Source organism: Sceloporus undulatus, chromosome 2 (assembly GCF_019175285.1).
Source record: "Sceloporus undulatus isolate JIND9_A2432 ecotype Alabama chromosome 2, SceUnd_v1.1, whole genome shotgun sequence".
Lineage (NCBI taxonomy): Eukaryota > Metazoa > Chordata > Lepidosauria > Squamata > Phrynosomatidae > Sceloporus > Sceloporus undulatus.
In genome coordinates, this window is record NC_056523.1 from 72765968 (window position 1) to 72792386 (window position 26419).

Below are 26419 nucleotides of genomic sequence, written 5' to 3' on the forward strand. Positions count from 1 at the left end.
AGTGCCTTCAAGTTGTTTTCAACTTATGGGCGGGATATAGACTGCCATATAGTACGTATTCTATACGTACTAGGGTTAGGAAGGGGCAGTGCTTCCGCACCCCCCTAACCCTAGTACGTATAGAATACGTACAACATGGCGGCGCCCCTTCCACATGGGGGCCGCCATGTTTACGTACTGGACGCATAGCGTCCAGATGTGTCACAATGCCTATGACGTTGCGAATGCGCCAGCGGCGCCTCGCGACGTCATAAAGGCGCCGCAAAAAGAAGCTCCAAAATGGAGCTTCTTTTTTGCTCCGTGTGGGAGCCGCGCGGTTTGGCTGCTGCGGCTCCCTCGTGGAGCAAATGGCGCCGGCGGGAGACTGCCGCAAAGCGGTGGTCTATATCCCACCATGGTGATCCTAAGGCAAGCTTGGCAAGTTTATCCCAGTTTCCTGACTGGAGAAAGCAAGTGGCGAAAGAGAAAGGAGATGTTGCTCAGTTTCCTCTGTTCCTATCCAGGCTCATCAAACTGAGGCTCTGTGATGCAAATGGCAGAAACTGTGGCCAGTAGGTTAGACCTTTAGAAGGAGCTTCCAGGGTTCCCAAAGTAAATGATTCAAGTTCAGGTTTTAAACTTGCAAATAATGGTTGCATAGCTGATTTCAACAACAATCCTCCACCTCCACAAATAGTCAGGATGTGCAAGAGAACAGAGACAGAAAATGGGGGAAGCCATAGCAACCCCATGATTTATCCAGGCCATTGCGGGAGCCTTAGAAATGTTACTTCTTTGGACTATAACTCCTAGAATCCCTCCCCAGCAAGCATGACTATATGCCTGGTTGTGGTACAAGAGGTAGCTTTCCCAAGCTCTTTTTGGTTTTTGCTTGTATGCTTGTATCCTGTACTGGGCTCTAATAAGCAGTGAGAGAGCAGGAGCAGAAGAGAAAGAAAAACTCATGTTTTAGCCGCTTTACAGTTTATTTTGTACTGGCTTCTAAAGTAGCCTTGGGAGCTGAGGGCACGGATGAACCTGTCACTCAGCACTTCAGAAGATAACAGCATAGCAGGATATCTCCATTAGCCAAATCAAATTACAGGCTTCAGCTCTCACATTTCATGCCAGCAAAGTCCCTGCTTCCTGGTGACTTCAATGGAAACTTTGCTGTTCAGGATCCCTAAATAGCACACTTGCACAACTTTCGTTCATACAAAAATAAAAAGTACTAATAAATCTTCCTTTCCGCCAAGTTTCTCACAGGCATCTTTTCAAAGTTTTGCATTGCACCTCATTAGCAAACTCCCCAAAGGCTCTCCATTCCTCTCTCAAGTGTCAAGTGCATTTTTTAGAAACTGAAGGCCTTAAGGCAGAGTGGATAAAGTATGGCTCATGGGCTATGTGTAGTCCTAAGACCATTTTTGAGCTCCCCCCTGTTACCCCAAAAAGTAGGGGGACTGGGGAGTTCTCCACCAACGGTGTCAGTGTTTTAAAAGTTTGGGATTTTTTTTATCTTAATAATGCTTTGTAAGAGGTTGAGTAACTCAAGGATCATTTTCATCTCTATATATACTGGTACTAATGTGAGAGAACTCCAGATTTTGAGTGACTAAAGAATGTTTTATTGTGAAATTACACACACACACACAATAGTAATTTAAACAGACACAGTATTCAGAACTAAAGGAGGGTTGGAAATTGGTTAGTGGGGACTGAGGGTTGCAGTGGGATGATAATTACTTGTCCTGGAGAATGGACCATGGAAAGCAGGATGTGGCTCATACTATGGTCTGAAGGAGACATGGGCTATACAGACGAGTGGCATGCACCTCCCGCTTTTCACCCCAGATTGGGGCTGCAGCAACCACATGCTGTAGTCTCAGGAGAACACAAAAAGAAGTCCCAAAAAGCAGCTTCTTTTCAGCATCCTGGAAGGGGGTGTCATAGGTGTGCCGGCGCACCATAATGATGCCCCTTCAACGCTGTGGCATCATTATGGTGCACATCATGTAAACGGGCATGTGCCAAAATGGGACCATGGAGGTGGGGTTATGGCATTGAGCGTGCAGATGCTATGCCATGACTCCACCCATAGGCCGGCGCTTTTCGCCGGTCTATACAGAGCCACAGTGAGCAAGGAACACTTTCTGTTCACACACAGGCTAGATTTGGGACTGATATTTATACCTGAGATCCTCACTTCAAGAGGTGTGCTTGATGATATCTTGCAGTGCAACAAAGACCTGATGGCTGTCCCAGGAATCAACAATGGGATTCTGGACTGGCTGATAGCTTTAACTTTAGGGTTGTAAAAGCAGTGATTGGATTAGGATAACCCCAGGATAGGGGAGTTGGCTGGGATCATGGCAGGGGGTTAGGAGGAAGCGTTGGCTTCCTTGCCTTGGTATAATGAAACCTCTTTTGTCTAGAGTGTGAGAGGATATGCAGAAAGCCTGGGGGAGGAAGGAACGATCAATAACCCATTTACCTTTGATTGCAGCATTACCTGGGTCATACACATGTACTTGGGTCTGCACTCCTTTCTCATGGGAAATCCACCTGGTGTTCTAAAGGTCATGATGACCTTTTGAGAACCTGCTGGCTCTAGATATGAAAATATGGAAATACCAGAGACCCCCAAATATATAATGGGGTATGCAGGATATACAAACACCCAAAGGCCAACCATGGCACCTCGAAATTTCTTAAGCCTTGAAGGAAACACTTGCCATCAGTTCATGATCAAAGTGTTTTATTTATTTGCATACCAGAGGCCCATTTCCACAGTCTTTCCCAAAGAGAGGCAATGCTAAAGCATGAGTTAAACCAGTGGTTCTCCAATCTTAGTGATTTTGGATTTTGACTCCCAGAATTCCTGACCACAGACCAAGCTGGCTGGGCCTTTAAGAACACCTGGAGGACCAATGTTTGAGAACTGCTAGATTACAAATTCCTGTAGCTCTGAGATGAAGTTTTGTATGGATGTGGAAGTCAGCAGGCTGGGCACCCACAAGCCAAGGAGGCTAGGAAGATCCAAGCACGTGATGTTGTAAAAGCAGGAATAATCAATAGACCAAACAGAACAATGTAAAGCATTACTTTTTCAGCTTCCTCTTGCTTTGTATGTTCTACCATAAAAAGGCATACCCTCCAAGGTTTAACAAAATCCAAAATATGTAGTCAAGCAAAATCAGAGTGTGGTCAAGATGGCAGAATGTACCAATAAAGAAAAATGCACGCACCAGGAGAGGCTGCAGCAGTTTGCTTGCTCAAACCTACAGGGAAGATCAAAGCTCTGTCTCTTCCTCTCCTCTCCCCCCTGCTGTGTTAATTAAGTACAAACTACTTTTGCACTTTGAACTCAGTTTGCAGCAACTGAAGTAAGCTGAGAACAATGCAGGTAAGTGGGAGGAGAAGAGAGAAACTGGGACATTTTAAAAGCCGCTGAAAAAGTGGGATAGCAGAGGATTAATTAGGACTGTCCCTTATGGCATATTAAAGTAAGAATCTGTACAAATTAAATTTAGAAACTATATTTTGTTAATTAAAGAAAAATCTAGGAAAGAGATACTTACATTATCTCTTAGAAAAGAGATACTTACATTACTCGATAGGCATGTGATCAAGCTGCTTAATATAAACATATAGAAAGATAATTTAGATAAAAGTAAAAGGAATGTTTAACTCACTTGAAATAGATTAGTCATACCAGGAAAGGAAGTCATTATGGTTAGTTTTATGTTTTAGTAATGTCTTGTTATGTTTGTGTTGGGTGTATGGCTTCTTGTTTGTCAGTTTTGTAGTTATATTTTAATAATATTGTTTTCAAAATCAATTAAAAAAAAAAGACTGTCCCTGCCAAATAGGGATTGTTGGAGGCTATGAAACTAAGGGCAGGGGCAGGGAATGCTGTATTACAAGTACCACCTAGCTCTGAGCGTAACAAATGGCTCAAATGTCATGATCACTGTCTTATGAAGTCATGAAGTTTATTCTCATTCATAAGTCCTCTGCTGAGCTTTCTTCACTTTAACAAAGTAAACACCAGGAACACAATACTATCATTAAGCATTCTGGCATTACAGTCGGCCCTTCTTATACACGGATTTCTTATACACTGATTCAAGCATACACGGTTAAGTATAAATTTCAAATATCAAACTTGATTTTTCATTTTTTATAAGGGACACCATTTTGCTATGTCGTTATATTTAATGGGACTTGAGCATCCATGGATTTTGTTATCCACGGGGGATCTTGGAACCAAACCCCAGCGTATAACAAGGGTCCACTGTATTCATCTAGTAACACTTTTAGAAACCTATTTCTGCTTAAGGGCCATCCAATATTTATTGAAAATGAGACACTTGCAAAATCTGTATCACTGTCTGATGGCCACCAGGAGTTGCTGTTTCTCTTGTGAAAGTAGCCCATTCCAAAGGCAAGGCAACAGTAAGACCTCAAAAGACAGGGACAGGAGGAAGTAAAAGCTAGAAGAAAATACAGTACTTATTTTTAGATTGCCTGGAGGTCCAGAATGCAATTATTTTCCATCTTCTAATTACTCAATTGCAGACAATCATTTGTGTTATTGCCAGCAAAGTACATTGTCCCCTGATTCAGGAATGTGATGAGTCTTTGCTTTTTTTAAAAAATTACATCTGTTTTAAACAGCTGCAGGAATAGAAAAAAAGTGGGACCCCATAGCCTCTCCCCTCCAAAAATCCCACACAGCTGAATTGTTGTATCTTCATTATAATAATGAGCAATCGGCTTACACAGTTTAGTTCTTCTAAATTGTTCTCTCCAACTAGACCACAAGTACAGAAAAAATCTAGGCATGTTTACTAAGATATAAAACCCGCTGTGGGACTTATATCCAGGCTTTGTGTTGTATATAATATTATGGTTGATTCAGTTTTTGTGATGTATAGAAATATTAATAATATCTAGAGAAAATTCATGTGACTATTTTGAGAGAAGCGCCTCCATTGATTTCCAGTGCCTTGGACAAATCTTTGGTCATTCTCTGCTGTGGTCAGAGAGTGTTGTTTGCTTCCCTCTTTTCCCATTCATCTTCCATTTTTCAGAATGTGATGACTTAAAGTCAGGCTGTAGAGTGAAATACAGTATTCAGAAAAAAACAACCCAACATGTCTGAATCTGTGGAGATGGTAAATTCAACAGAAATTACCATCTCCATCGATTCAGATGTGTTGGATTGGTTCCTGTTCTGTTACAAAAGAATGATAATCAACAACAGTTTACAACAAAACTTGTGATTTCTTCCATGTTTGTTGTGTAGGATTCAGGAAACTTCTGCTGAGGGTGTGCTTCTAGGAAATGTGATTCCCAGAAAGCAGAGGTCATGATTAATTGTCACTGTTAACTGCCACCAAGTTGACTTTGGCTTATGGCAACCCTATGAATGACAGATCTCTAAGTCACCATATTATCCCCAGCTCTGCTGAGATACTCCATACTCATGGTTGTGGCTTCCTTGGGTGATTTTTTTCCATTTGGAATGTGTTCTTCTTCTTTTCTTATGGCCTTTTACCTTGCCTAGCATTACTGCTTTTCTGGCAAGCCATCTCTTCTCATCACATGGCCACAGTACGACAGTCTCAGTTTAGTCATCTTGGCTTCTAAAGAGAGTTCATTCTTTATTTGGTCAAGGACAATCCTAACTTTAGCATTCAGTGATATATCTATACACTTTATGATCTTGTCTAGTTCCTTCATAGCTGCCCTTCCAAGTCCTAGGACTTTATTACACCAGGCTCCTAAGATGTCACAAGTCTAAGAAATGCAAACACACCATTTTTACATAGCTCTTCAAAAGTGCCATGGTGCTGCTATAGTCCCAGGCTCTGTCATCTGCATGCTGGCTTTCACAACTCTGCATTTCTGCCATATGCCCTTCCCAGCATGCCTGTCAGTCTGTATTTTTAATTTTTTAAATTTTCAATTGCACAGTCACAGCAGTGGTGCCACTAGAAGGGTGCAGAGAGTGTGGACCGCACAGATGACATGCTAAGACAGAGTGACACCACTGCTTCTCAGACATCTGCCTTTTGGTAGGAATGGACTGTGGCATTCACCTGTGTCCCATTAAAATGCTGAATAGATGGGGTGAGTGGGGTGAGGCTCAGTGGGAGGAGAAAGGAGAGGCCCCAGGTTTTTTTTTTTAAATTCAAACCTAAAAAAATAATAATTTCAAAGAATAATCAAAGGTGGTTTTGTCAGTTCCTTTCTCTGAAATACCCTCCAGCATCTAATAGATGAAAACTGAACATGTATGGCCAAGCAACATTAGAGTGTAGTCAAGATGGTAAAAGTAATTGATCAGAGAAGAAATCCAAGCTACAAAAGTCTGTGTCAGGTTTGCTTTTACCTTAGACCACTAGGAAGAGCAAGACTCCACTCCCTCCTCTTCTCTCCCTACTGCTGAATTAATTGGTTACAAACCACTTTTCCAATTTGAACTCAGTTTACATCAGCAGAAGTAAGCCTAGGACAAAGAGGCAAAGTGAGGGTGGGGCAGTGGGAGGAAGAGAGAGAAACTGGGACTTTTAAAAAGCAGCTGAAAAAGTGGAATGACAGAGGATTTGGAAGGTATGAGACTTGATTCATACTGTATTAGGTTAACCTTTAGGATGGTGTGGGCAACTTGAGAAGTTTCAGGGACTGTCAGTTTTTGACCTCCAGAATATTCCAAACCCTAGAATTTTAGGGTGTGGATTGAAAATTAATCTGGACCCCATGGGACTTGACTGCTAGCTGGAGGTGAGGGGCAGACAGGAGAAGAACTGTATGTGAAGTGCTTATATTTCATGCCTGCTGCCTCTAGGACTACAGCTCATGTGTGTCTATGTGTAAGAGACACAGTGTGTTTTTGGTTTTCTGCCAACCAACGCCTGGACCACATGGTATAAAGAAAGCCTACACACATGGACAGATACCTACACAAGAACTCCAACCATCACCCAGAACAAAAAAAACAACCACAATAAAAACACAGGTAGACCACAAAAAAGGATCTGAGAACCCCACTTCCTGGCAGATGAATTGAAGCAATTGGACAGGGCTCTACAGGCTAATGGTTATTCCAACTCAGACATCAGAAGGGCTGCCAGACCCAGAAAAAACCACAGGAGCGAAGACAAACAACCACCCAAACGGAAGGTATTTTTATCATACATCAAAGGAGTCATGGACAGAATAGGAGCCCTGATGGCGCAGTAGTTAAATGCCGCTACTGCAGCCATTAACAGTCACAAGGTTGTGAATTCGATCCCAGGATCAACTCATCCTTGCATCCTTCTGTAGGGTGTTAAATGAGCACCCAGCTTGTTGGAGGCAATTAGCTTACACATTGTAAATATGATTGCACTGATAAGTGGTATGGAAATGTACTTGCTATTGCTATTGGGAAACTGATGAGGAAACACAACCTCCAAATGATCTACAGACCGACCAAAAAAACCCAGCAAATACTGTGCTCAGTGAAGGACAGAAGAAACCCTCTCACAGCTGCAGGGGTTTACCACATACTGTACCACTGTGGGAAGATCTACATTGGCACCACTAAACACAGAGTTCAAACATGAATCAAAGAACACAAGAGATACTGGAGATTAATGCACTACACTACTCTTAAAGCACTGCTGTTCTACTTTAACTGCTTTGACTGCTTCATGTTACATTTTGGGGTTCAGTGAGGCCTAAGAGCTCTCTGGCTCAATATTTTAAATGCCCCTTCCTAAACTGCAAATCCCAGAATGCAACAGGAGGCAGCCAGAGCAGACAAAATGGAATAGCAACACTTTAAGAGTGTAGTGCAATAATCTCCACTGTAGACTGAGCGAACCAGAAAAATCAGCAATAGCAGAACATGTCATAAACCATCCTGGGCATAGCATGCTGTGTGAAAAAACTTAAATTCTGGACCTTGCAAACAACTACCAGGTCAGAATGCACAGGGAAGCCACTGAAATCCACAAACACCTGGACAACTTCAACAAGAAAGAAGAAATGCTGAAAGTAAACAAAGTTTGGCTACCAGTCCTGGAAAACACCAAAATCAAGACTATGGTACATGTGGATGAACACCACCCAGGGTTAGGGGGTTTCCCCATAGACAATGTATTGCTAATAAATAGATATACATATCTTCCCACATATCCTCCCCCCCCCCCAGGTCTTGTCATTCAACAACAGATCAACACACAATTAACATGCAAATCACTTCCTCCCAAACAAGGATCACACAAGTATATATACCTCCCACATTTGCATGCCAGCATTCTCTGAAGATGCCAGCCACAGTTGCAGGTGAAAAGAATAAATTCTTCCAGAATGCAGGCACATAGCCCAGAAAACCCACAGCAAACCAAGTTCCACATCATACTTATTTTATGTAGCAGTATCCTCCCCATGGTCAGGCTCTTTCCATAATGTTTACCCACAAGTAAGTCCCTTGGAATTAGAATGGAAATGATATTACTACTGACTAGTAATGAATGGATTTTTAATTAATTAATTAACCAGATCCTTGCTTAGACTCTAAAATGACCAAATATTGGGAGACAGGAGAGGAGCTTTAATATTTAATGCCAAATATTAAATATTCAATATTTTCTTGAAATAGCACAATTACATTATTTCTTTTTTAAAAATGAAAAGGCTGTGCTACCACAGGCAGGGACAGAAATTTACATGGGGCACTTTAAAAAAAGTCTCATCAAGGGGCAATTCATAGACTTTTCCTGCTGGGTTAGCAATAAAATGAGCAAAATCTACAAACAGGAGGTGGTTAATTAAGAGTAGACCAGCGCAGGACAGAAAACCTTAAAGGTCCCAATCAGCTCTTTGGGTCAGAGCTTGGAATGATTATGTTATTAAAACCATTGTTTGATCAGAAGTATGAGTGTGTTATTGTTGGCATCATTATTTTTTTGTTTTAAAAAAACAAGAACCACTATTAAAGACAACCACAAACAGCACCGCTCTCAAATATTAAAATTTCTGCAGTAAATTTTACTCCATACCAACAAAACCCAATGTTTTGCCTTGCATTTTTGTTAAGACCTTCAAAAAATAACAAGACGTGCCCTTGTTACAAAAGGAAACAAAACAAAAGAATAAAATAAAATGTAATATAGTGGAGCAATGCTGTTATTTTTAATGCACGACTTCCAGTGAAGACAGGCTAGCCAGTGCCTGTATTTTATTTTATTTTATTTTAAATACCACAAATCTAATCAGGAGGCAAAGGGACAATGCATGAGGGAAGTCAAAAGAAAATAAAGGAGTACAGCAATTTTTTCTGGATGCTCTTGTTGGAATAGCATCTTGCTCTTTCATGGGAAAGGACAACTGGGTTAGTTTAAGATTTTCATTGGATGTGAACCCAATGAGGCTGAAATGGCATGCGACAGCAGGTAGATAAAGCCAGAGATCTGTTGGAAGGAAAAGATTCAAAGGATTCAATATAGCTTCCACAAACATTAGAGATGTATGGATATCAGGGGATTGGTAAGTTAACCTGGCTTTTAATCCAAATGTTAAAGAGTCTGTGCAAAGTGCTGAAGGCTATTCCCCAGTCAGGTTTAGTGCTCTGGATAATAGGTTTAATTTTCAGACTAGATCAGACTAGATAAAAGCCAAACTAGATCCACTGTCCCACTGGCATGGGAGGCACTGCTAGCCACTGATAGAAATGGGAGTGGGTCAATTGAAAAAACTGAACTGTGAGACTAGATCATAATATATTTAGAGACCCACATAATTGTGTCGAACCCAGCTCTGGAACAGCAGTGAGTCAGGTCAGCAGCCATGAACAAAGCACTCCATGGGAAGCAAAAGTGGGACATGTCCAGTGGTGAAAGACTCTTTGAATCAGCTGAATCAACCTCATGTCATATTGAGGATGGAGCAAGCTTGTTTTCTGCTGCTCCAGAGAATAGGACCCAGAACAATGGATGCAAGGTACAGGAAAAGAGATTCCACCTCAACATTAGGAGGAACTTCCTGACAGTAAGGGCTGTTCAACAGTGAAACATACTCCCTTAGTGTGTGGTGAATTCTCCTTCTGTGGAGGCTAGATGGTCAACAGAGGCTGGATGGTCATCTGTCAGGAGTGCTTTGATTGTGATTCCTGCATGACAGGGGGTTGGATGATTCTATGTATGCAGCCTTGATCTGCTTCACAGGACTGGGCAACCCCCCAGAACAACATGGGAAGAATAACACAGGGGGCTTCAGGGTGAATAGAAACTGGCAAAAATTGGCATTTCCCATTCTGCTGCTGGAAGTGTCTACTAGATCCGGAGTTTCCCCTAAGCAGAGAGAGACCAATGGAGATGGAGGTGTTATACTGCATTAGAGGATAGCAAGAGGCTCCTTATAGAAAGCACAGGCAGTCTGTGCCTGTTTCCAAGGTTGGCAGTCACAGGATGTTCTGTGAAATCTGTTCCTAGGTGAATGTGCAAAGGATCACAACTTTTATCTGGACTAGCCAAAAATGGAATTGGAGTGTGGAGCATCTGATCAGGAAGAAATAGTTGTGAGTGTAGCTAAGGCTGCCGCTATACTGTGGTAATAATGCAGTTTGACATCGTTATAACTGCCATGTCTCAGTGTTATGTAATCCTGGAATTTGTAATTTGTTGTGGCACCAGAGCTCTCTGACAGAGCTTTCTGACCGAGCAGGCTAAATATCTCACAAAATTACAAATCCCAGAAATCTATTGTATTGAGCCATGGCAATTAAAGCAGTGTCAAACTGCATTAATTCTGCAGTGTAGAAACAGTCTAAGTGTTGCTAGAGGAAACAAACTGAGAAATTGGCTGATTTCCACTTCTTTTTACCTGAGGTTTTTCATATACTTTCATTCCCTACAGCCTCAACAGGCACTTCTTAATGTCCAGAACAATGATCTAAAACTCATTTAAAACTTTACAGAAAGTGTGGGAAAGAAATCTGGGAAACCTGGAGAAATGTCCCCCCCTGCTTTTCCAAAGTTTTTTGGGGAAAAGGAGGAGTAACTGGTCTTCCCCCCCCCACACACACACCTCACAGATATTCACATCCCTATCTATAAAGCAGGGTTGGGCTTCCACTGGTGGATATCTTGGTGATTTGGAGGTGCAGGTAAAACACCAAAGTAGATCCCACAAACCTGAAGTCTGTCCACCCATGCTGTAAGATGTATCACAATGTGAAGCAATAAGAAGCTGTTCCTTTAATAAATTTAACCTGTCTTTATTTTTGTGTTTCTCCTTCCCGCACCAGGATCAGGATTTGTTACCCAGGGTATGACCACGGTTCATAACTGTAGCAGCCTGACACCATTTTAACTGTCTTCATTCCATCTTATGGGACCCTGGGATTTTTTTTTGTTGAGGTCCCTAGAATTCTCTAGCCCACTCCTGTGAACTATAGCACTAGAGCTCCCTAACAGAGAATTCTAAGTACTACAAATTCCAAGATTTCATATGTTGTGACAGTTAAAGTGAAATCAAAGTGCTATATTTGTGCAGTGGGAATGCCCTGCCCACCACCACTCCCATTGATGTCTATGATGTTTTCCTCTCAGAACAACAGATTACTCACCCGGTAATCACTGGAGGTGACATAAAAGATGGGCAGGAAGGCCAACCAGATGATGCATGTGGTATACATGGTGAACCCAATGAACTTGGCCTCATTGAAGTTTTCAGGGCATTTCCTGGTCTTGAAGGCATAGACAGTACATAGGACGATCAAGAGGACGTTGTAGGTGAGTGAAATAAGCATACTTGAGTCTCGATTGTTGCATTTGAGGGTGACAATGTATCTTTTGTCTGGCTCTGTCTCCTTCCGTGTGCCAGGAGTCTCAACCATGAGCCAGATGACCACAATAATTAGCTGGCAAGAAATAAGAGCCAGGCAGATGACCACTTGTGAGGTGGGACTTATGAACCGGGGGCGCTGCACACCTTCTTTTACCCCACTGAAGATCCGAGCAATACGGTTTGTCTTGGTCAAGAGAGCAGAGTAGCAGACAGCAAAGGAGGTGCCCAGTCCTAAGCGGCGCAAGGTACAAACCACAGTGGAGGGCTTGGCAATGAAGATGAATGTCATGCTGTAGCACATCAAGACCCCAGTGAGCAGGATGTAGCACAGTTCACGACCAGAAGCCTTCACAATGGGAGTGTCATTATTCTTAACAAAAACTCCAAAAACAAACAAAGTGGAGATGAAACCAAGGCAAGAAATAGTGACTGGTCCAATAGCCCAGACATCCTTCCAGCGGATGTACTCTTGGGGGAGCTCATAGCATCCATTTAATGTCTCATTGGGCCAGTAGCCAAGACCACAGTCCTGGCAAGTGAACTCATCTACCAGATGCTCATAGGGCTGGCATGGAATGCATATCCAACAGCACATGTCTCCTGGTTGCATGCTCTTCATTTCATTCTTCTTGCAAGGGTCACTGCACTGGGAAACAGGGATCGAAGTCTTCACCCATGGAATGAGGCTTGTGTTTAGAATCAGCCCCTCTGCCCAGTACCCCACTTTCTGGTAATGATACCTCCCATTGATTCTGTGGTAGTTGAAAATATTGTAGCGACCAATTCCATCTCCACAACGGTCAAATCGCACTGTACTTTTAGTGTCTAATGATGGCCGAAATGGAGCTGTGAAGCAGGATAGAAAAAGAAACATCTATCTCAAATGATCAGAAACTAAAGAATGGCAAAATTGGATGTCCACATCTAATTGAATCCCAGCTCTGCACATACTTCTCTTTCTCCTTCCCAGGGAATGTCTGCAGAGGATTAACTACAAAGAATGAACATACTTTGAAAGGAACCTGTTTCTCCCTACTGGTATTGACAAAAGAAATGCCTAAGAAAAGAAACGTTTGGGCAGAAAAGGGGTGTTTCATCAGAATGTCTGTTCTGTTATCTTTGCTTTCAGTATTGTCATTTCATCAAGCTAGGGAATCACTCACTGCAGAATAACCACAATAGAAATACATGTATATATCTATATAATTCTATTAAGTATTTCTGAAATGTAACAACATTTCATAGAATGGCATAGTGCTTATTAACTGCCTTGGTACCTTCACATTCATTGAATACAGCACCTGAAGGCAGGAATAACTATAGGTGTCAATTAGATGTATGTAGATTAGAAACCAAAATTGGGTTGTACAGGCGAGTTGCACACTATTTTCTGCCCTAAGGGACCCATCTGGTATTGGCTGGGGGAGCTACATATGTACAGACATGCTCCTGCTATACGTATACACAAAACACTGAACATACATACATCCACAAATAGCACAGTGAATATATGCACAAGTACACAAGGTTTACATGAAGTCCCCAACCATACGCTGTGTGTCCTTGCAATAAAATCTTGACACTGTTTTCAACCAGTTGTTGGTTTACAGGTACATACCTAGCTTTCACACTAATGTGAATACTGAATATAAAGGAGATTAAGTTATAATCCACCAAATCTCTAGTTAGGACTAGCTCTGCTGAAATGCAGTTTGCCTTATTGATACAAGCACAGGAAGACAGGAAATTCTGTTGGAGAACATTTTCTCACCAAGAAAACTTAATTTGGAGGACAGTTTCATCACAAAGAGACTCCCAAAGGATCAGGGTTCTATAGAGTGTGTATTCATATGGGGGGCAGGGAGCCCATTTAATGTTCCAGTGTGAGAAGTAGCCCTGAGATCTCACTGACCATTTCTGTAGACTGAAATCCTGTTTCCTGTGCCTCCTTCCCTTTTCTTTTGTGTCTTGGCCAGAACACCCTAAACCTTTTTACTGGGACTACAAAACACAGTGATTGTCTTACCATCAAATGTTACATTGAGCATGAACTCCTTGTAGAACTTCTTGCCATTCACTGGCTTCATGGAATCACAAAGCTTGGTGGCATTCGGGCACAAGGCTTGGTACATGTTATGCAGGGCATGAGCCATTGCGTAGACTGCATTGACTACAAACATAATCTTTGATTCTTGCTCAAACTTTCCTGTCTTCAAGGAAAAGTGACTACAGTTTTGGTGGTGGAAGCTGCACCGGAACTTTTGCTCCCAGAATTCCCGGAACCATGGGTTTCGGCTGTTGTTGTATGGGTCAAGGTTCCGGAAGTACACCCCAAATTCTTGTATTGGGTAGGATGCTAATTCAATAGTGATAGCCCCCTCAGCTACTGGCTCACTGCCAGCTACTACACTCTCAAGGGCACCCCAGCCATCACTTGCCACCCATGTGAAAGACACATTGATCCTGTGAGCAGCTGCCAACAACTCCCGAGCATCTTCACTTCGGGTGAACAGAACGACCACTCTTGCACTCGGCTTCTGCATCAGTGCCTTAATCACCGCATCAAAAGTCTTCTTGTTCATGGATCGTCCTACTTTCTCAGAGGTAGCGATACAAATGTTGCGTGCCCGGGCTTGCAGCTCAAAAGCTTCAATGCCTGTTTCTCCATAGTCACCTTCTGAGGCCACTGTGGAGACATAGGTCCAGTTGAAAAACCTCAGGATTTCAGACATAGCTTTAGCCTGGTAGAAGTCTGGTGGGACAGTGCGAGCAAAATAATCGTACCGAGATTTGTCACTGAGTTTGGCACTGGTGGAAGCATAGCTGATCTGAGGGATCTGGAACAGCCGCAGTAGATTAGCCACCTAAAGGGAGACAAGACAATGGATTTGTTGAAAAAAGTGGAAATAAAGGTGCACAAAAGGGCAGTGGTGGTACAGACTATTCTGTCTACTCCAGAGAGAAAGCATTATACATTTTGCTGCTGTTGTTGTTAGTTGCCTTCAAGTTATTTCCAACTTATGGCAACCCTATCACAGGGTTTTCTGGGGCTGAGAGGGTGTGACTTGCCCAAGGTCACTCAATGAGTTTCCCTGACTAAGTAGGAAATCGAACCCCAATCTCCAAAGTCCAAGTCCTATGCTCAAATCACTGCACCACACTGGCTTTCTCAGTTCATTATGCATTAACCGTATTTTAATGAATTAAAATTGTATTTAATTAATCGATTTATTATTCATTAAAATATTTATATCCAAGCACCACAGGGTAGTGTACAATAAAATCAATTTTAACAGTTTAAATGTTCCAGAAGAGTCACCTGTTAGCCTTAAAAAGAGGACGATGTGGTAGAACAGATAACATCCTTTGTAGATTCTAATTTGAGCCATTAAATTCTTAAGGTTCAGTTCAGACGTCACAACTAGATCATGGTTAAGGAAACACAGGTGTGGTTTAATGTTATGTCTGAGCTGATAACAGTGATTTGCAACCAATTAACAAACCAGAATCAGAAATCTTGGCCTGAAAGGATTTTTTAAATCATAGTTTCTGCTCTCTATGGTATGTCATGGTGTTTGAACTGAAATACAATAGCTGTGAGCATTCTTCTGCCTTTCGAAACTTCAATAATATTCAGTCATGAGGCTGAGTGCTGGGCAGGTGGAAAATGAAAGTAGATTAGGGTGCTGTCCACATTGCAGAAATAATCCAGTTTAGTGATTTTAGGAGGCATCAATAGAAGTACAGTGGCTAGATCAAGGGAAGTAATAGTGCCACTGTATTCTGCTTTGGTCAGGCCTCACCTGGAATATTGTGTCTAGTTCTGCACACCAAAATTCAAAAAGAATGTTGACAAGCTAGAGCATGTCCAAAAGAGAGTGACTAAAATGGTGAAGGGTCTGGAAACCATGCCCTATGAGGAGTGATTTAGGGAGCTGAGTATGTTTAGCCTGGAGAAGAAAAGGTGATATGACTCCTGTTTAAGTATTTGAAGGGGTATCATACTGAGGATGGAACAAGCTTGTTTTCTGCTGCTCCAGAGAACAGGACCTGGAACAATGGATGCAAGCAACAGGAAAAGAGATCCCACCTCAACATTAGGAGGAACTTCCTGACAGTAAGGGCTGTTCGACAGTGGAACACACTCCCTCGGAAAGTGATGGCGTCTCCTTCTTTGGAGGTCTTTAAACAGAGGCTGGCTGGCCATCTGAAAGGGATGCTTTGATTGTGTGTTTCTGCATGGCAGAATGGGGTTGGACTAGATGGCCCATGTGGTCTCTTACAACTCTATGATTCTATTATTCTAACACACTTTAACTGCCCTGGCTCAATACTAGGGAATTCTAGGAACTGTAAAGTTGTGAGACATTTAGCCTTCTCTGTCAGAGAGCTCTGGTGCCACAATAAGCTATAGATCCCAGGATTCCATAGCACTGAGCCATGGCAGTTAAAATGATATCAAATTGGATTATTTCCACAGTGGGGACAAGCATCAAATCTTTAAATCATAGTTTCCCTATTATACCATTCTGAAGCCATGGTTAGCACAACCCATGGTTCAGTATGATGTCTGGATCACCTATCTGACCTTAATCTTTAAGTACATCTGGTTTAATATTATTGGGAAGGGAGAGCAAACTGCAAGGTGTAAGAATTCTGATAGTGTTGCCTAAATTATCATCTGACCTTCACAAAGCACTCAAGAGTTATGTTTGAATTTTTGTGTGTGATTATGAATACTAGAAAACTGATCTTTTAAAAAATACAGCTCATATTTAGAGACAGCCAAATTCTACTCCAGATACTACACTTTATAATGTATTTGCACAAGTGGGGGGCATACTGCCAATCTAATATTCCAAACATATGTTTCAAAGATTCTTTGCTCTTGGCAGCACATTCTTAATTGGATGTCTAACCCATTTCTTATACAAGGCATTAGGTTAACAAAGGATAGCACTGCTGCCGTCAATTAGCCTTGTCTGAGCTAATTGTTTATGGCACATCAGTGCTACATTGAGACTTCTGCAACATGCACTTGGATTGTATCATATGCACTGAAAAGATATGTAGAAATGTTGGTGGGATGTTGCTGTGCTAAATGTCTGTTAGGTGGAGAGGCACATAAAGAACAGATGGCACATGTTCTATGGGCACCAAAATTCTGAACCAAATAAAATAAACCAAGAAATATCATGTGGTGCAGAAATGGTTGGAAATTATCTTTCTGGACCACCAAAATTAATCCTGGGTTGTGCTGAGCAGGGCATTTAATTGAGACTGTTATTGCATGCTCCTTGCAGTCTCATACAGACAGATGTGAATATGTCCACTTGGATGACATTCTGGAATTTTTTTCTTGACAGCTGTAATGACTAAAACCCAGGGGTTTCATCCAAATGAAACTGATAAATAGTTTGCCACTGATCTCAATGGGAGGTGGATTGCACTTTTTAAAAAAGGCAAGATAAAATGCTGGGGTAGTAGGTAGCAGCTTCATAAACATTCTTATACATGACTCCTCCATATGTTTTGACCTACATCTAGCTTCTTAGTTAGTCCTTTGTTTGTAACTAGGCTAAATCACACCACATGGCTGCATTGAGAAAATAAGGCAAAGTCTGTTATGTAGTCTATTCGATGAGCCACACTGACCATTAGTTTCAAGCAACAGACTCATTATAATTGGAGACAGCAAAACAGGAAGCCTATGTATGAGTTTTGATTTGTAAACATCGTTTTCTTCTGGCAAATGGAAGAGTGTCAGTATTGACTGTCAGAGAGACACACCTTTTTCTTGGACTGCATGAGCAGTCTTAATAAATACATGGATAAAGTGTCCTCATTGTTTTTTTCCCTAGCTAGCTGTGCCATAATTGGTACAAATGTCCGTCACATTTGCAGAAAATTGCCCAAAGGCAGTGCTTTGTGACAAAATAAACATTTCTATAAATCTGCCTCTTAATATGGAGTGGTTCAAGGCAAACCAACTTACATTGCCAATTCTGAGCTACAACAAATTAGGGAGAGCATAGGAATAGGGCAAAACTTCTCTGCTGTGTCTTGGGCCTCATGCATTTATTCATGAGGGACGCATGTTATGTCAGAGAAGGGTGGATCTGGAATGGAAAAGAATACTTGCACATTATTTTCTTCCTGAAAAGAAAGGATGTTTCTAGACACATAGAGACACCTCATCAGGAAAATGGTCAATTGCTGTGAGATTTTACTCAATTTGGAACTTTCTTGAGAGGAAATGTCATTTGCACACAAAAAAAAAAAAACAACTTGTGCAAACAACTTTTTTTGTGCAAACTATATTTCTTTCTACATAATGTTGTTTTTGGCATAAAAATAAAATTTTCGCACACATACACACACACAGTTCTGAAAAGAAGCTCAAAGTCCAAAATAAAATGTGCCCCAACCCCACTACAGCTGAATGAAACCTTCAGTTGGTTTGAAATATGTGAAGGAGAGAAGTGAAATCATTTTAGGATTGGCATCTGACAATCTGGGTAGAGATTTTTTTGTGTGTTGGTGCCAACTGCAATGACAGAGTGGAGCAAGGGCAGTTCTTTAATCACTTGCTATTTTGATTCTGGTAGTTCCCCCCTTCCCCCCTTCTTGTCACTTGCTTTTGTGTTGGAAGTGCAGGTGTCTCAAAGAAAGTTCTTTTACGTTCTGTGCTAACAGATCTCTAATCCCTCATCTATGCAGAAAAATTAAGTCAAGGGAGGCTCCCCATGCCATTTCAGGGGGAAGATCCTACTCCATTTGATGCACAAGTTGCCATCTGTCTGAAAAAATGGACCCAAGTACAAGCCATTGAAAAGCTGCAGTCCAGCCCTGACACCCCCTGGACCCTCAAGCCCAAGTTAACAGTTGCCAGTAGGTCTCAGGAGAAGCAGTGCTGAGGAATCTGATTTCATTGTGTCAGGTGGCTTTAAAGCCTGAATGACTATCACTCCTGACCTGACTGGCCTTCCAGCTCAGCACAAAGGTGTTCCTATATCTTCCTATATCAGCATTCCAAAAAGCCAGGAGCAAGAGGAAGGAAAGGGACCTGCGAGAGAGTCAGCAGGTCCATGCACTTGGTCCCATTTTGCCAAGTGGGGCAAGCAGATTAGGACTAGCAGTTCCATTGGGGTCCCATTGCAGAGATCCAGTATCATGACTCCTGAGCTTTCATACTACATGAATCCTGGATAGCAGTTCGGAAGAGCTTAGAATAAACTTTGGGTGGGCTGATAGTGAGCCTTTCACAGCAGCAAGGTACTGAAAAAGCTTTCAATGTGTTGTCTGTGGTATTAGGTGTGGCCACATGGGATGAGAATTCTAGAGAGAATGGTGATAACTACTATAGGAACTGGGCATGATTTTCCTTCAAAAAGTCCACCTCTAGGCTATGGTTATTATATTACTTAGCTGGATTGTACCTGGATTCCGGGCTGGTATACTGGATTTCCTGGCTGGTCTATTGGATTGGTTTATAGTATATTTGCTGCATGCCTGTTTTTATAATCAGCAATCCTGGGAGCAGTCATGATCCCTCTCATCCATTATCTGCTGATTTCTTGCCCTCTCCTCCCTTCTTGCAACTGTTCTAAGTTGCACTTAATGAGTGTTGCCAGGTAAGGACCATCACAGGTCCTAAGATTTTAGGGATAGAACCTAAATGAAGGGACAAGCCCTGACAATGTTAAATGGGACAATCCTTAGTGAACTTATGGGATAGTACCCAGTCATGTCATAGGAGTGAATCTTGTTGGTGAAATTAAGCATGCTACATTAAGCATCAGTCAGTTTCTTCAAACCATCCCAATAAAATAAAAATAAAAATGAATTTGAAAAAGGAAAAAAATCTGGTTGGATATGAGGTCTTTTCAAATACTGTTTTAAATAGGAAACAAACAAACAAACATTTATTTTTCCAGCTCTGGTTTTAACACTTTCTTAAGCCCATCTTTTAGCAATATGTGGGAGTTGTAGAAAATCTGACTGGAGTTATTATCAAAACAAACAAACTTTTCCAAGCAAAACTAAACTTTTCAAAAATTTAAACTTTTCAAAATGCTTTTAATGGGTTGCTCCACTTAACTAGTGCCTCTTAGAGCCTTACCACATGTAAAAAGAAAGCCAAAATGAATCAGGAGAGTGGCAGCTCTCTCCACATACTGTTGAAACACTTTAGTTCTCTTTCCAGGGGAAATGGTAATAAAACATGTCTTTTGTTATGCTAGAAAAATCCGTTTAGCAAAAAGCAAACTTTTACAATTTCTCCCTTGCGAAAGAGAATATAAGTGCTATAACAGCATGCAGAGAGGCACAGAAAAAGACATTTCTCTCTCATTCTGTTCTGGCTTTCTTTTCTCATACAACAAGGCTCATAGTAGCCATATGATATTTATTTCTTTTCACAATCAAGTCATAAATGTCACAATAATGATAATCACCATTATAATAATGCTATTATTTATCACAAATAATTTGGAGAGTAGGAGATGATGATGACAATGATGGTGGCAGGGGTGTAGCCAAGGGGGGTTCTTGGGGTCCGGATCCCCCCTTCCGTTAGATAAAATGAATGGTGCGTGCTGCCACGCCACCACATCCAAGCCCCATTATAATGGTGGTACTTAGTCTGGACCCCCCCCTCCCCAAAATCCTGGCTACGTCCCTGATGGTAGTGATGGCGATGGATTTACATCTTCAAAATGCTGGGAATCTAACATATAAATATATCCTAGTCATGCGCTGCATTTACACTGAAAAAGTAAGGAAGTTTGACACCTGGAATCCTGGCATTTGTAGTTTTGTTAGCTTTTTAGTCTTCTCTGTCAGAGAGCTCTGGTGCCACAAAAAACTACAAATCCCAGGATTCCATAGGATGGAGCCATGGTGTTTAAAGCCATGTCAAGCTGCATTAATTCTGCAGTATAGCAGCAGTCTTGGTTTCAAGAAGTTTTGGGCAGTGCAAAGGAGAAAGAATTGGATAGATAGAGAGAAAGGAGCTTATCCCATGAACAAATAAGACGGCTTACCTCTTCTGGCTTCAATTCAGGATCCAGGATGCCACCAGCCAGATGCCCCCAGATGTTATCATACCTAAATTGCCATCTGTCTAGCCAGGATACTGCTGCCCACATGCAACTCAGGTCAAAGCCTTGCTCAGCTGGCCAATATTTGAAGTCGGAAGCTCTCCGACTTAAAAAAAGTGCTGGCTGAGTGAAACTTTGATCCAGGATGCATCTGGGTGGTGACATCCCAGCTAAATTGGCAGTGATTTAGGTATAACATCCGGGGGCATCCCAGATCCTGAATTCAAACTGGAAGAGGTAGACTGGCTTATTTGTTCATGGGATAAGCTCCAGAGATTGAGACAGGGAAGAAGGAAGATCATGAACCCAGTTCGGAGAACTGAGGGTTGAAGAAATGAAAGGATGAGACAAAAAGAGAGGGAAGGGGAAAGGGGGAAAAGACAAATGCATGCAGGAAAAGTGAGGAGGAGAAATGAAGGAGGAACAGGACAATGGAAGAGAGGACAATTGAAGATAGTGGGAGGGGAAGAAGGAGAGAGGAAGTGAGAGAGAGAAGGGAAAGAAAAAAGTGTTTATCCACGTGTTGTTGAAGTAGGGGAGAGAAAGAAGACAAGAAACAGAGAAAGGGAATGGTTAAGGAATGAGGGAGAAGATGAATATAGAGGGAGGAAAAAGAGTAGGAGGGGTTAAGAGGAAACATTTATCTGGGAGTTGCTGGGGTTCAAGATGTGAAGGGTTGAAGATGTGAAGGAGAGAAGTGAAATTAAGAAGAGAGAGAGGAACCAATGCCTATGCAGAGCCAAAGAAGAGAGACGTTTCTACCACCCTTTTGCTGAAAGAGATGCAGCCAATATGCACCTCTGTACAGGAAAAAAAATCATATTTTTAATTCAGCCATTTGTGGTTGGACAAGGAATGTACAAACAAATCTGGGGAAATTATTGATAATGTAGGAAATGCCACAAAGCAGCAGTATAGTTGGCCTTCCATATCCATGAATTTCTTATCGATGGATTCAAGAATCCAAAGCTTGAAATTTTTTTAAAAAAACATATAAATTCCAAAAAGGAAACCTCGATTTTGCCATTTTATATAAGGGACACCATTTTACTCCACCGTTTTATATAATGGGACTTGAGCTTCCACGGATTTGGTAATGACCCATCAGATACCAAGGGCCCACTGTACTATATTTAATTACTCCTAAGGCAGAAAATACTGAAGCAGTTTTCTCTTTCCTTATGGTGATTGCTCCTTTTTGCTTAGCTTGGTGCTTGACATGGTTTGAGAAATTTTGAGACGGGTAGGAGGTGGCCAGGCAGTTTCCTGGGAAACTTTGCAGCAGCTGCTTTGAATTGGTAGCATGCTGGTTTTAAAAAGTTTTTTTTCAGGGCAAGGTAGTGGTCTTGCCCTGAAATTCCTGTCGTATTTCTGATGTTCAGTGAAAACATACCAGGTTCTGAGATCTGGGAACCCTAGAAAATGATTGTGTATCTGATGGATAGCTCCTTGGGCTCACTGTAACAAATATTTTTGTATTAGTATTGGTAGCCTACCTAGAACTAAGCCCTTGGGCCATCTCTCGGTGTATTAGACATCGTATTTGTTTAGGCAGTAGTGGTGTTCCATACTGTGGTATCACATGGTCTGGGGGGCAGGGGCTTCAGGGGATGATACCAAAAGGGCACACGCTCACCTCCCTGCCCAGCAAGCTTTACACTCAAGTAAACCTGCACCGGGCAGGGAGAAAGGGGTGCCCTAGACCTCTCTTTCCCTGCCGCATGCCATGGCACATGACAGGAAAGTGTGGTGGGGCATTCAGCCTGGTGTCAACCCTTTTCTGGGGTATCACCTGGTGCAGTCTGCACTCCATGCACCCACCTTGTGATGCCACTGCCCCTAAGCCCTGTTGGTTAGCACTAACTAGAATAGACCCATTGAATCCTCTATTGGCTGATGAGTGAACACAGTGAAAATTCCCATTGATTCAACAGGTCTATTCTAGTTCAGACAAACTATAGGAATAAATTATTTGGGAATTGTTATATAAGGCCTACCTCTATCACAAGAGCTCACCTATACTGTCAGGATTTGAGCTGCTCATCTGGTGACACTACTTTTTAAAAAACAAAGAAATGTACTATTTCCTTTTGTATATAGAATCCTTGAAACTAACTGAAAGGAAGAAGTTGGCAGCATCAGCTTTCATAGATTTAAGTCTACTTATAGTTCCTTTGGAACTAGATTTAAGTCTACGAAAGCTCATGCCAACTTCTTTCTTTCAGTTAGTCTCAAAGGTGCTACAAGATCTCTCTACACGCTGATTTTATAGACTAATACAGCTATATCTTTGAATTATTACCTTTTGTTAGCATAGTGTTTCTCAGAGTACAGATATAGTTCCCTCCTTGTTTTGCAAGCCTGGATGAGGATTGGCAACTGGGCCCAAGTTAATGGAGCTTAATGAACAAAAAAGATTTGAACCCGAATATCCCCAGTCTTCATCCACCCCGTTAACTAGTACTGTAGCACACCGACTCGTGTACCAGAACTATTTGTTTCAACAGATGACAATATTGAAACTGGTGTCTGAAACGGGGGGGAGGGGGGGAATGGAGTCAGTCTTTAAAGGACTTGGGTGACTATTTGAACAGTTTACCTAAACTGATTTATGAAGATGGTTTCAACCTGAGGGTTACAATAAGATCAGATGGGAGCTATTTTTTTAAAAGTAAAATGTCATCAAAGTATAGCTCAGGAACAAGGCTATACAACATGTTGAGAATTCGAGTACTTGGGAGATATAGACAAAGGAAAGAAGGACTCCTTTAAAACTGCCATTAATAAAAATTTACCTAGGTGTCTGAAAAGAGAGTAATGACTTGAATAGCCAGCTGTGCAGGCCTTCCCTTTTGCAATTAACAGCAGTTTGAGCTGAAGAAATTGGAAAGTGATATTTTTCAAAACATGGAGGTAAACATTATCACCTGCTAGATTATCATATCTGCAAAACAAATTGCTGTCAAATGCACAGAATTGGAAGCTGGGGGGGGGGGGACCTGACAGATGTAGGAATACCTTTCCTGTGTATGCAGAGAGGTAGTTTTTTTAAAAAAAGAAGAATATTAATATTCTAGGATTTATACATATGAAAAAGAACTCTATATTCCAAAACAATAAATTGTATCTAATTTAAATTACAAAATACATGTATTTTCTTTTGTAAACAATCCTGCCATCAATTTAAAATGCCTACTTGTTTTGTTTACAATTTTTAAAATCAAATTGTAGGACTTCTGTGTTTTTCAGACAAGTGACACATGGAGATGAAATGGATGTGGCTATTGCTCTGGTCTTTGAAGGAGAGAAGAGAAGCCAGGCATGGCTCTATGATGCCTTGGTCCCACCAGAAGATGAGAGCCCTTCCCTCCATTTTCCAGTTGCCATTGCTCTTGTCTCTGAAGGAGAGAAGAGCAGCCAGGCACAGGATCTGCTGGACTTAACTGCCTCCCCCACTGCCATTCCCTTTTTCTTTTGTATCATGTCTTATTTAGGTTGTAAGTATGAGGGCAAGGATCTATCAAATTATTGATTGATAAGCTACCCTGGGAGCCTTTTTGGCTGAAGGGCAAAGTATAAATACTCTAAATAAATAAATAATCTGTTGAATGCTCCATTGTCAAGCATGGTGAGGCAAAGTGTGGAGAGTAACAGCAGCGCTGTAGGGAGAACACCCTGACTCTCCAAGCCCAAGGATGTTTCTCACTCTCTGTTTCTTCCACAACTTGTTGCAAAGAACCTCAAGGCTTCTTAGTAAGAAGATGTTATGATTGAGATTCAGATCTCTCCAGAGGGTTAATGACTAGTGGCTGAAATAGTTTGCTCCTGGTCATTATTTTCAGTGTCATTATTTCCCTTGTGATTGGAAGTCATCCTCCAAGTTGTTATGAAGCTATATTTTACAGAGTTATAGTGGTGTGCTTTTATTCTTCAGAAACCATCTCATGATAAACCCCTGCCTCCCAGGAATGCTGTGCAACAATGCTTGCCTTTCTACTGCATTGGGTAGTGTGGGAGGGGAACAGATGCTGGTTCTGTTAAAAAGGATGGCACAGGATGAAGCTCTCCCTGCATAGAGCAGAGCTGTATTCTAGAGCCATATAAAAACTGTTGGAACTCAGATTCCTGCAGGACTTTTGGATTAGACAGAAAATTTTAAATTGCAAGGAGTGTCTTGCTGAGTGGATTTGTAGGATCAAGCCACAGTACTTTCTTTTCCGTATCTGAGATCCTTTCTATAATAATCCTGGCTGAAAAGGTGAATCTCTCTGTTTTACAGAAGGCTTCTATTCAGTTGATGTCAGCATGATGCAGCCCAATCCAGGGATCAAACTGCAGAATTAACTTGGCTTTTTCTAACAAAAGGTGCTTCCATAAATGGTGAAAGACATCTGTCAGTCATAGCCTATGCTTTACCTCACATGCTTATACCTGTAGTCTATTGTGTTTTGTGAATGGCCACCAGAAGATCAACAGGAGCTTTACAGTATTTGCAAATAAAAAAAGGCAGCCTATAATAAATAAATAAATAAATAAATAAATAAATAAATAAATAAATAAATATTATTATTAACCTTTATTTATGAAGTGCTGTAAATTTACACAGCGCTGTACATACAATCTTTTAGTTAGATGATTTCTTCTTTAAAAGATAATATGGTAGTTTACAAAACACCCCTGGGGCAGTTAAACTCTCACATTTCCATCATAGAATAGCTCCAACCATGATATATTGCAAGCATTTAGATGCAGGGAAAGCAGGAGGACAAAGGTGGCACAAAAAAACAATGACAAAATACAATCATCTGTGATAGTAGCTCAAATGGAGGTAAAACCTAAAAAAAAACAACACCTTTGATGATGATCTCAGGTGGACATATGGAGACAAGTGATCCCTCAGGCAACTCACACCAAGTTATAGTGGATTTTAAATGTTGGAGGATGCAGCAGTTTCTGCATTTGTTCTCACTGTTGTCCAATAAGGGTAAAATAGCTTAGACAGAGAATGACTGGGAACCTGACCTTTATTTTCTAGCCTGCGTGCTTCCTCAGTTTGATCCCTATCCCAAAGCATTATGGGCAGGTTACATCATCTAGTTCAACCTTGTTTACTCAAATCACTGACCTTTGTTGTACCAAAAATAAATAAATAAAAATAAATTGAGACTGATGATTCCCACTTTTGGAGCCTCTATCATGTGCTCTGTTCATGGAGGAAGACATGCTGGAGCGTGTTTCCCTACTATCTTTACTCTTATAGAATAGTTCAGCAAGGTTCAGGCTGTTGTATCTGTTGTACAGTTCCTCCAATAAATATTTCTCCTTTTGAGGATCCTAATATTTTCTGCCTCCACAAACTCATCCTTCTCAAGTGGGCTTTCCTGCTGTTGCTGGAGAAAAGGCTCTAACAGGCTTTTGTTTCCAGTAAGAATCTCTCTGCATCCAACCCATCAAACATTAACTGCCAACACTAGTATTTTGAACTGAGACTGGAAATG

At 41.4% G+C, this 26419-nt stretch overlaps 1 protein-coding gene across 3 annotated transcripts in view; it reads right to left on the reverse strand.

Moving 5' to 3' along the window:
• GRM2 (glutamate metabotropic receptor 2) overlaps positions 1 to 26419 on the reverse strand; it is a 189328-nt gene that overhangs the window by 19450 nt on the left and 143459 nt on the right. For all 3 annotated transcript variants that reach the window (XR_006102423.1, XM_042454292.1, XM_042454293.1), the window contains 2 exons: positions 13847 to 14684; positions 11600 to 12666 (listed from right to left, as the gene is read on the reverse strand). Coding sequence is in view for 2 of the 3 variants with exons in the window: in XM_042454292.1 (XP_042310226.1) it covers positions 11600 to 12666; positions 13847 to 14684 (1905 nt within the window). In the remaining variant the exon portion in view is untranslated. The remainder of the gene's footprint in view (positions 1 to 11599; positions 12667 to 13846; positions 14685 to 26419) is intronic.